Genomic DNA, 11,666 nt, shown 5'->3' on the forward strand with positions numbered 1-11,666 from the left:
GACTCTGAGCAAACAGGCCCTGGACCTGGCAATGTGGGAGTGGACTGCCGAAGCAGGAAGGTGGTGAATCCTGGCAACAGGGTGGGGAGGGGGTGCTGTCCCATTAGTGGTGGGGACTCAGAAAAGGAAGGAAGGAGGAGTCTTGGAGAAGTTGGTGTTCTGCCCCTTCCCCTAGGCAGTGTCCAGTATCACACAACCTGGCCCCCCCTCAGGAGGAGCCCCAAGTCTGAGGTGACTGCTCCAGGCCTGCCACTGCCCCTCCAGCCTTCCCTCCTTTCCACTGTGTCATGGACTAGGGGGCTCGGCGCTTCCTGCCTGAGGAAGCACTGTGCCTGCCGTGTTCACCTCGATGTCCCCCAGTGTCCCAGTGGCACGGGACAGGCTTAAAACCTCCTTGACGTGTGACAAAAGAGGGAAGGAAGGACATGTGCAGGAATTAAAAACGAGGACAGCGCTTTGAGACTAATGGGGACTTTGAGGGATGCATTCTGAATTTTTACCAGGACCTCACTGTAGGGTCAGGGGGGAGAGATATTAGTAACCCCATTTTCCAGGCTCAAATAGCAACTGTAATGGTTAAGTGAGTAAATGTGTACTGCTTAGAATACTGCCTGACACACAGTCTACACTCAATTTAGTATTAGCAAATACTGCGTACATGTATGGGCACTATGTCACTTAATTCTCACCATATCCTGGGCTCATGTCATCCAGGCAAGGAAACTGAGGCACAGAAAGATTAAGCGATTTGGCTGAGTGACATAAATAGCAGATCTGGGATTATATCTACTTGTGCTGTCTAATATGGTCTCCACTGGCCACATGTGACTGGTGACCTTTTGAAACCTGGCTGGTCCGAACTGAGGTGGGCTGTCAATGTAAAATACACATCAGGTTTTGAAGACTTAGTATGAAAAATGAATGTAAAATATTTAATTGGTCATTTAATATTGTGTTGAAATGATAATTTGGACATGTTAGGTTCAGTAAATTCTTCAAATTAATTTCACCCATTTTGTTTTTAAGGTTGCTGCTAGGAAATGTAAAATTACATGTGTGTCTTGCATTGTATTTCTGTAGGACAGCGCTAATCTAGGCTATGCATTATTGCCCTGGGGTTCATTTTCTCAGAGCACGGGGTGGGTAGGGCAGGATCTGGGTGTTTATAATTTTTGACACTAACTCCCTGTAGAACCTTGGGCAAGTCGTATGCCCCTCCAAGCCTCAATTTTCACATCTGGAAATGGGAATTATATGAGTATCTACATCATAAAGTTTTGGGGAAAATGAAATGCACCTGAAGCACTTAGCGCGGGGCTGGACACACAGGTGGATGTCCATACAGGTTAGCTGCGACCTTCACTATAATTATTAGGTGAGTCCATATCCTCTTTATAAATGGGGAAGGCCCCTACCCAGCCTCCCCTTGAAAGTTTATAATTTTATTTATTTATTTATTTTTTCCCCCAAAGCCCCAGTAGATAGTTGTATGTCATAGCTGCACATCCTTCTAGTTGCTGTATGTGGGACGCGGCCTCAGCATGGCTGGAGAAGCGGTGCCTCGGTGTGGCCTGGGATCTAACCCGGAGAAGCGGTGCGTGGGTGTGTGCCTGGGATCGAACTGGGCCGCTAGCAGCAGAGCGCTGGCACTTAACCACTAAGCCACAGGGCCAGCCCTGAAAGTTTAAAAGGAGTTGACATCAGCAGGATGACTATCTCTGGAGCCCAGCACCCACAGCCCTCCCTTAGGGCAAGAGAGAATCCCAGAGAGTGGAGGGCTGCAGGGGCACGAGACCGGGAAGTCCCAGGTCCCACAGCCAGGGCAGGTGGGGCTGGCTGAAACTTAAAACCAGGCTGTGATCCTGTCCTCGAGATCATCAATTTGACTGTGTTCAGCCAGACACCACTAGTCCAGCCAGAGGGGAAGGTGAGGACCGAGTGCCTTGCACCTTTTGAGGGTCAATGGACACACTCAAGATGGCGGCGCCGTGAGCCCCGAAACACCTTCCGCCACACTCAAGATGGCGGCGCACGCTCCTGGCGCCGGTTCCGCTTCCGGCCGCTGTGGCGCCCGCCGGGCCACGCCGAGCGCGCTGGGGGCGGCCATGGCGGACGGTCCGCTGGCGGAGGCGCTGCTGCGGCGGCTGGAGGCGGCAGACGGCGGCCTGGACAGCGCGGAGCTGGCGGCCGAGCTGGGCGTGGAGCACCAGGCCGTGGTGGGCGCCGTGAAGAGTCTGCAGGCGCTGGGCGAGGTGAGCCGGGCCCGGGGCGCCGCGCCTCCTCGCTTTTGCACCCGCAGCCCCCTTGCCAGGAGGGCCCTGCTTCCAGGCCGCACTCCCTCAGGCCTGCTTAGGGGTGGTTGTATATGCGTGCAGGCCGGGGTGCGCGGGCGAGGGGTCAGGAACGAGTGAGGGCCCGGGCGCACAGGCGTTCCTCGTGCGTAGACGTCCACTGAGGCGTGAGCAGCGTTGGCGGGGCTACGATGGTGAACAAGCAGGACGCCGTCGCAGCCGTCACGGAGGGCGCGGTCTGATGGGGGAGATACTCAGGTGACCACAGTGACGGAGAAAGCAGAGGGAACCCGGGGGAGGTGAGAGCTGAGTCGGGTCTCTGCACTGAGGAGGAAAGACATGGCACTTTAGGGATCAATGGAGGTGGGGAGGACAGGTGGTGAGAGAGACCAGCGGAGTCAGAATTTGCATGGCCTTGTCGGTTTTTATCACAGGGATAGTTGGGAGCCATAGCAGGAGTTGGACCCAGTTAGATGGGTGTGCTGTCTACATCACCCTTGGGAAGGATTGGCGGGGGCAGGGCTGGAGGTAAGGGGAAGAAGGCAGAGGCTGGCACATCCCCAACCTAGAAGGCATGGTGTCTGGCTTTAGGGAGGCAGCTGGAATGGATAGGGGAGTTAGGAGAGGGAGTGAAATGAGATTCATGACAAGCGGGGGGGAGCACGGATGAAGCCCAGCGTTCTGACGTGGATAAGTGAAGGGTGATGGGGTTGCTGGGGGGCCCGTGGGCTTCCCAGGAGGCTGGATCCATGAGGCTAGGACTCGGAAAACAGATCTGGGCTGTTTATTCGTCAAGCTCATGTTCTGTGCCCCACTCGGGTCTCAGCTTTATTTATCATCTAATTGTTGCCACAATCCTCGGATGGTAGCACTGTCATTATCTCCGTTTTGCAGATGTGGCAGCTTCTAAGCGCTGGTCAGTAGCTTGATCAGTGTATTAGAAGGGACAGGCAAACCTGGATTTGAAATTCCGCGCTCAGGCTGCAGAGCCCGAGGCTGTCGGTGCAGAGAAAGGATTGAAGCTTTGGCCTTCAACCATATGTGATGACAGTACCTTAATTGATGTGAAGTTGACGTTTGGGTAGGTCACAGCGGGTTAAATGGTGGCAGTTTAATGTGGTCCAGTCTAATGATGATGGTGGTAATAATAACAACAATAGAAACGATAATAATAGTGGTAGTTAGAATGTGTGCAGCAGTAGCTAAATGCGAAGTTCTCTATGTGTTTTCCATGTGTTAATTCAGTTACTCCTTACAACAATTCTCTGAGGTAGAGCCCCACGCACTCTTCTCATGGATGAGAAATTTGCTCAGGGAGGTTAAGCAACTTTCTGAAGGTTACACAGCAAGTGAGGAGCAGAGATGGGAATTCGAATGAAGAGGGAGCCAGGACCTGTGGGCCCCACCCCCAGCCTTGCCCCTGTCTATGTGACCGGAGCCCCTCCTCATTGTGGGGCGTCGGGTTTCTGTGTGTCATGTGGACCTCTGGAGCCCTTCTCTGACACTGAGATGCAAACACGAAAAGGTGGAGGCAAATCAGTTCACCTAAGACCTTACAAGATCTTTCTCAGGTTCAAAAGTGACAGAGTTTGTTCTCTGCCAGATGAAATCCTTAGTACTTTACCTCACTCTGGGAGGCGTGACCATCTTTATCGTTATCACTGCGTCACAGAAGGGAAACTGAGGCCCGCCGGGGGAGATCACCCAGCTGGGAAGTGGAGCAGCTGGGATGTGAAGCCGGCTTTGGGGCTGTGCAGCCGCAGTGCTGGGCCAGGGGCGCCTGGCTCTGATCCCTGCCCTCGCCTGGGCCCCCATTTCCCTGCAGATCATCGAGGCAGAGCTGCGCTCCACCAGGCGCTGGGAGCTCACGGCGGAGGGCGAGGAAATCGCCCGGGAGGGCAGCCATGAGGCCCGCGTGTTTCGCAGCGTCCCCCCGGAGGGCCTGGCCCAGAGCGAGCTCGTGGTAGGGACCTGGGGGGCAGGGCCTAGGGAGGCGATGGGGTGAGGGCAGCCCTCGTGCCCCCCTCACTGCAGCCTTGCTCCCCCAGCGGTTGCCCAGCGGCAAGGTGGGCTTCAGCAAGGCCATGTCCAACAAGTGGATCCGCGTGGACAAAAGTGCGGCTGACGGGCCCCGGGTGTTCCGCGTGGTGAGTCCCTGCAGGCGAGTGGTCGGGCAGGGGGTCAGCGGGTGGCTCCTGGCCCTCATGGCCCCTCGCGCCCGTCGTGGCGACAGGTGGACAGCGTGGAGGATGAGGTGCAGCGGCGGCTCCAGCTGGTCCGGGGCGGGCAGGCCGAGAAGCTGGCGGAGAAGGAGAGGAGCGAGCTCAGGAAGAGGAAGCTGTTGACTGAAGTGTGAGTGGGCGCCACCCCCAGGCTCAGACCTGTGTCGCCTGCATGGCCTGGGGTCGGGAGGGGGAGCCCTTCTGCCCCCAATGGGCCAAGTGCTGTCAGGCTCTTCCAGCCTGTGGTTGTCAAGCACAGGTGCCAGGCTCCTGCCACCTCAGGGCCTTTGCCCGTGCTGCGCCTTCTGCAAGAAGGATCTTCCTGCCAGCCTTCAAGGCAGGCTCCGGCATCAAACCTCTGCTCGTGCGTCTCCTGAAGACCACCCTGACACCCTTTTCCCTTCAGGTTCCACAGAAGCCCCTCCCTCCTATTCATGTCTTTAACACAGTCTGGGCACAGTCTGGGTGCTGGGACCTGGACAGGCTGGGGGCTCTGCTCTCACAGGGCGGACGCCTCCTTTGAGCAGACACCCAGTGGCACAGCAGTTATGAGACCACAGACAGGAGCTGGGCTGCCTGAGTCAAGTCCCGGCTCTCACTTATGGCTGTGTGACCTTGGCCAAGTCACCTGATCTTCCCAGGCCTCAGTTTCCTCTTCTGTAAAGTGGCCCCTTTTCATAAGTTTGTGGGGCGACTTCAGTGGAACGGAGCCTGGCACAGAATAAACCCTCTAAACTTCTTGTTATCGCTCCCAGCTGTATGCTTAGTGCCTTGAACGGGCCTTGGCACATCCTCTGTAACCTTTTTTTTTTTTTAATTTTATTTATTTCTTTTTTCCCCCAAAGTCCCAGTAGATAGTTGTATGTCATAGCTGCACATCCTTCTAGTTGCTGTACGTGGGATGTGGCCTCAGCATGGCCAGAGAAGCAGTGTGTCGGTGCGCGCCCGGGATCTGAACCCGGGCCGCCAGTAGCGGAGTGCGCGCACTTAACCGCTAAGCCACGGGGCCGGCCCTGTAACTGTTTCTTGAATGAATAAGTGAATGAAAACAGGGACATAGGTGGGGGCCAAATAAGAGGATTTCAGGTGAGGATAAAGGTCAGCAAGAAAATAAAGCAGAGTGAGTTGGTGTGGGGTGTTGGGGTCAGCAGCAGATGAGCAATCAAGGGAAGCCTCTGGGATGAGCAATCAAGGGAAGCCTCTGGGAGGAGGTGACAGTGGTGTCCCCTCCTCCCGCTGGCCATAGGACCCTGAAGACCTACTGGGTGAGCAAAGGCAGCGCCTTCAGCACCAGTGTCTCCAAGCAGGAGGCGGAGCTGAGCCCGGAGATGATCTCTAGGTAGGGAGCGGTGCAGGGTGGGGGCTGGGGTGGGGCAGGGCGGGGGCAGCCCCACCAGGCCCGTGTACCCTGCACCCCCTACAGCGGCTCCTGGCGGGACCGGCCCTTCAAGGCCTACAACTTCTTGGCCCGCGGCGTCCTCCCCGACAGCGGCCACCTGCACCCGCTGCTCAAGGTCCGCACCCAGTTCCGGCAGATCTTCCTGGAGATGGGGTGAGCAGGGGGCCGGGGGCGGGGCTGGCCTGGCAGCCGGGCCGGGCAGGGCAGGGCAGTCAGGCCTTGTCTCCTGCCAGGTTCACCGAGATGCCGACCGACAACTTCATTGAGAGCTCCTTCTGGAACTTCGACGCACTCTTCCAGCCTCAGCAGCACCCAGCACGGGACCAGCACGACACCTTCTTCCTGCAAGGTGGGGACCCCGCGGCACCATCAGAGGTGCCAGGCCTGGGCAGAGCCTTTCGGGGTGGCGTGCCGTCTTACAGAGTAAACGCCATCCTCGCAGCATGGCCAGTAAGGCCAGTGAGCCGCTCCTGTCAATCACGGTGATCTCCCACCTCCCCGCTTGCCACCTCGGGGCCTTTGCCTGTGCTGTGCCTTCTGCCAGGAACTGTCTTCTCCCAGTCTTCGTGCTGGGCTCCAGCATCAAATGCCTGCTTGTGTGTCACCTCAGAGAGGCCACCCTGACATGACCTTGTCCCCCTGAGTTCTAAAAGCCCCTCACCCCTAGTGTTCAATCTCGGTTCCTGTTTCTTTCTTTCTTTCCCAGTCCTTAGTCCTGTCTGAAATTGAGTGACTTTCCACAGTGGTGGTTGGCTCCCCACCAGGAGGGCAGGCGAGGCCATCGGGTGCCTGTTACCTCGCCGGTAGCAATGGCGTCATTGCTGCCGTCATTGCCATGGCGCCCGGAACATTTACTCAGCACTTGCTCTGCACCAGTCATTGGTCCAGTCTCCCTGCCAACTCTAAGAAGTAGCACTGCTGGCCCCCCCGTTTACACACGAGGAAACGGGGCTCAGAGAGGGAACATCAGTTGCTCAGGGTCACACAGCTTATAAATGGTGGAGGTGGGATTTGATGTCAGGCTTTTCAGGTGTACTAAAACTGTTTCTGGAAGGGATCTTAATTTGCACATTCGTGCAACAAATGGTCACTGAGCCCCTTTTGTGTGCTGAGGTCTCTGTTAAACCCCTGGGGGTCACAGCCATGAACGAGACAGAAGTCCTTACCCTGGTGAGGTAGATGTGTTACATCCTGAGCAGGCTGTATTGGGGGGCAGGTGGGGGCAGTAAATGCAATAGGGGAAACTGGTCTGGGGGGAGGGGGACTTAAAATCAAGTCTTTGCTTAAGCAGAGGCTGAAGGAGGTGAGGCAGGGAGCTGTATCTGGGAAGGAAAGTTCCAGTTAGAGGGAACAGCCAGTGCAAAAGCCCTGAGGCTGGAACGTGCCTGGCATGCTCACAAATCAGCTAGAGGCCCTGTGACTGGAGGGGGTGATCGAGTAGGAGCAGGAGGTGACAAGGACAGGGAGGTGAAGGGACAGCGTGCAGGGCCTGTGGACCACAGGGAGGACTTTGGCTTTGGCATTTCTCTCCAAGTGAGATGAGAGCAATGGAAGGTTCTGGGCAGAAGGGCGATGTGACTGGCTTGGGTGTTCCCAGGTGCCCTCTGGCTGCTGTGGTGGGCGAGGGTGGGAGCCACATGCGTCACTGTCTGTCCTCTGCAGTGGCTGTTGGGAAATGCGCGTTGACTGACAGATGGTGCTCTGTCCCACGCAGATCCAGCTGAGGCCCTGCAGCTCCCGATGGACTACGTCCACCGCGTCAAGCGGACCCACTCTCAGGGCGGCTATGGCTCACAGGGGTGAGGCAGGGCCAGGACTTTGGGGAGCTGGGGGGAAGGAGGTGGGGGCCTTAGGGCCACAGCATAGACCTCCCCCATTTTCCCCTGAAGGTACAAGTACACCTGGAAGCTGGACGAGGCCCGGAAAAACCTGCTGCGCACGCACACCACGGCGGCCAGTGCCCGCGCCCTCTACCGCCTAGCCCGGAAGGTGCGGCTCAGCCTGGGCAGTGCGGGGGGCGGGGGCTGTCACACTGACCTTCTGACCCATGCCCAGGCTTGGCCTGCCTCTCACCCCAGAAGCCCTTCACGCCAGTTAAGTACTTCTCCATCGACCGTGTGTTCCGGAACGAGACCCTGGACGCCACGCACTTGGCCGAGTTCCACCAGATCGAGGGCGTCGTGGCTGACCACGGCCTCACCCTTGGCCACCTCATGGGCGTCCTGCGGGAGTTCTTCACCAAGCTGGGTGAGCAGGCAGGCCGGGCGGGTGGGGGTGGAGGCCGTGGGAGATGCCGTGGTCACCAGCCTCGTCCTCCACCAGGTATCACCCAGCTGCGCTTCAAGCCGGCCTACAACCCCTACACAGAGCCCAGCATGGAGGTGTTCAGCTACCACCAAGGTCAGGATGGGACCTGCTCCTGGGGCAGGAAGGAGGTCTCAGCCTGGGTCCCCCTCACTGCCGAGCCCACCCCCTGCCCCCTGAGCTCACCACCAGCCCCAACAACTCACACGTGCTGCCCCACCCTCCTCCACCCCCACAGGCCTGAAGAAGTGGGTGGAGGTCGGGAACTCCGGGCTTTTCCGCCCCGAGATGCTGCTGCCCATGGGGCTGCCGGAGAACGTGTCGGTCATTGCCTGGGGCCTCTCCCTGGAGCGGTGAGTGCCCAAGCCACTCCAGGTGTCTGGCCGCGTCGTTCCGGCGACTTGCCAGGCGTGGGGCCTGCAGACTTGGAGAACCATCCATTCGCTCATTCAGTTGACAGACAGACCTCTAGTGAGCACTGCTGTGTGCTCCTGCTGGGCTGTGAGCACGACAGCACACGTGCCTGCTTCGTGAAGCCGGGTCCTGGGGGGGGGGGTTGAGAGGGACGGTAATTAGCGAGTAAATAACGAAGTTCAGCGAGTGAGGCCTGGAGTGAGTCTGAAGGCAGCAAGTGCTATAGAGAAAACACAGGGAGGGCTGCGGAGATGCGGTCGTCAGGGGGAGGTGATGTTAGATGAGGTGGACGAAGGGGTGAGCCCTGGAGATATCTGGGGAAGGGCGTTCCAGGCAGGGGTAACAGCCAGTGCAAAGGCCCTGAGGCTGGAGCATGCCTGCTGTTTTGAAGAACAGAGAGGAGACCAGTGTACCTGGAAGGAGTGAGGGAGTGAAGGGGAGAGCAGGAGGAGACAAGGGTGGGGAGTAACAGGGCAGGTCACGCAGGGCCTTGTGGGCCCCGGGGAGGACATGGGCCTTTACTCTGAGGTTCTGATCAGAGGTGAGCCTGACCTGACCTGGCATTAAAACCATGTCTCTTCCCCAAGCCCGACGATGATCAAGTATGGCATCAACAACATCCGGGAGCTGGTGGGCCACAAGGTGAACCTGCAGATGGTCTACGACAGCCCCCTGTGCCGCCTGGACGCTGAAGCGGGGCCCCTGCAGACACAGGAGGCCGCGTGACAGGGGCCCCCTGGCTGGGCCGCCCTCCCCGAGCCCCTGCTGCCTAGCCCCTTTGCATCCCTGCCAATGACCCCCGTGTATTTATGAGGCCTCTGTGAGGCCATCCCCCGGCCCCTGGTATCTCCCCCCCCCCCCACCCCGCCCCCCAGGGTCCCAGGGGCAGGGGAGCGGGTAGCAGGCTCGTTCTGTTGTCCACCTGAGGGTGGGCCCTCGGGAGCCCTGCAGGCTGGCTACTGGCTAATAAAGTGGGCAGTTGCTCCCATCTGGTGCCTTTCCTTAGGAGTGGAGGTGGGGGCCCAAGGCCCAGGTGTGAGGCTGGTGGGTTGGGGTCTTGGATCCTCAGGAGCTCCGGGCCAGCTAAGCCAGATCCCCCTGAGGAAGATTAGTGCCATCATGCGTTTCCCAATCCCCTACTGGTGCCAGGCCCTTCTAGGTGAGCCATCAGAACCCCCTACCCCTGTGGAAGGGCATGTGGGAGGGGAGGCCAAGGCAGGTGTCAGGGCCCCACAAGCCAGGATTCCCCCTAACTGGTGGGAGCCGGGTGTGTGGGGGGCGGGTGGGAGGGGCGGCAGCAAGCTAAGCTTTTATTTATTTATTTTTTGTGTGTGTGAGGAAGATCAGCCCTGAGCTAACATCCATGCCAATCCTCCTCTTGTTGCTGAGGAAGATTGGCCCTGGACTAACATCCAGCCGATCTTCCTCTCCTTTATATGGGATGCCGCCACAGCATGGCTTGACAAGTGGCGGATCGGTGCGCGCCTGGGACCCCAACCCGGGCCGCCAGCAGCGGAGTGCGCGCACTTAACTGGTATGCCACGGGGCCGCCCAGTGTGCGCACTTAACCGGTACGCCACGGGGCCGGCCCAAGCTAAGCTTTTAAAAGCTGCCTTTTTTCTTCCAAAAGAGCAGTTTTAGGTTCACAGCAAAATTGAGCAGCAGGTGCAGATATTGCCCATATACCCCCCACTCCCATGCACAGCCTCCCCCCTTATCAATATCCCCCCCAGAGTGGGGCATTTGTTACAGTGGATGAGCCTGCAGTGACGTCGTTATCACCCACAGTCCATGGTTGACATGAGGGCTCGCTCTGGGTGCTGTGCACTCTGGGTTTGGACAAATGTATGATGACTTGTATCCACCATTACAGTGTCACACCGGGTACTTCCACTGCCCTCAAGTCCTCTGTGCTCCCCACTAAAAAGCTGTTCTTTTAAAAAAATTCTCTTAAGGATTTCAGATGAGCCCCAAATAGAGAGCCGAGCTGGATAAAGCTCCATGAACCCACCACTCACATTGAACAGTGAGTGGGGTCTCACACCTGTTTCTGGGGGAACATTTCAAAGCAAATCCCGGCCGCCACATCACTCACCCCACGTCGTGAGGGGCAGCGCACTTGGAAATATGGACGTTTCTTAGTAACCATGAGAGGCTGGCCGTCAGCTGAGGGCATGGGCCCACTGGCCCTGGGGCCTGTGGGCACCAGTCTTGGAGGGCTCTTCAGTCACATCTGTTTTTTTCTTTGTTTCAAATTAAAGAATTCAGTGATACAGAAAAATATTCATGCAATACATTTGCACCTCTTGAGTGCCAGAGGTGTTCGTGAGCTGAAGACTTGGCAGTGGACGAAGCTAACTCAGGTCCCTGCCCTCAGGAGCTGACATTGGGGGTGGACGGGCACAGGAGACATGATAAACAGGTGAATACAGAAGTGGAGGGAGGGAGGGGTAAGGGCCATGTAGAAAGTACAGGCAGGTGAGGAGGGTGAAGCGTATATAATATGAAGTGTAATACAGTCAACACGCAGGAGTCCACTCCCAGCTCAATCCAATCTGAGCATTGACTGTGTTTTGGACCTGTCACTTTTTAGATTTATGTGACAAATGGTTTGAAGACCCTGTGGGCTTGTCCTACTTCCTTTCACCCCCGCCCCACTAAGGTTGCCCCCTACTGGATTAGTGTTTATCATTTTCATGTGTTTTTCAACTTTTACTACTTATATAAGTTACTTTAGCAAGACATGGCTTCATTTTGCACGTTTGCAAAAGTTGTACAAACCGTGCACTGGAAACACCCTACAACTTGGGTGTTGCTTTTGTTTTGGTTGGGTGTGTGTGTGCAGGCTTAACCGTGAGTCTCTGAGATATTTCCCTGTAGATGATCCTCAAATTGTCAAATCCGATGCTGCGGGAAGATGCGTTTTGTTCAACTTGTGGCTTTGCCACAAGGTACTGACTGATGTTAGCTGCTGTTGATAAACTCACTGTGTTTCAGATGTTTATCCCTGAAACCCTTACATTCGTCTGATGTTTT

At 56.9% G+C, this 11,666-nt stretch overlaps 1 protein-coding gene across 1 annotated transcript; it reads left to right on the forward strand.

Moving 5' to 3' along the window:
- The first annotated feature begins 2,083 nt into the window (after positions 1-2,083).
- On the forward strand, positions 2,084-9,618 carry FARSA (phenylalanyl-tRNA synthetase subunit alpha). Its single transcript, XM_004442546.3, has 13 exons — positions 2,084-2,252; positions 4,117-4,254; positions 4,340-4,438; positions 4,525-4,643; positions 5,760-5,852; positions 5,937-6,065; positions 6,146-6,261; positions 7,627-7,711; positions 7,802-7,901; positions 7,991-8,159; positions 8,235-8,312; positions 8,455-8,569; positions 9,218-9,618. The coding sequence occupies exons 1-13, from the start codon at positions 2,106-2,108 to the stop codon at positions 9,354-9,356; spliced, it is 1,527 nt and encodes a 508-aa protein (XP_004442603.1). The 5' UTR covers positions 2,084-2,105; the 3' UTR covers positions 9,357-9,618.
- The last annotated feature ends 2,048 nt before the right edge of the window (positions 9,619-11,666 follow it).

The sequence above is a fragment of the Ceratotherium simum genome, chromosome 39 (assembly GCF_057802395.1).
Source record: "Ceratotherium simum simum isolate JZ-2026a chromosome 39, ASM5780239v1, whole genome shotgun sequence".
NCBI lineage: Eukaryota > Metazoa > Chordata > Mammalia > Perissodactyla > Rhinocerotidae > Ceratotherium > Ceratotherium simum.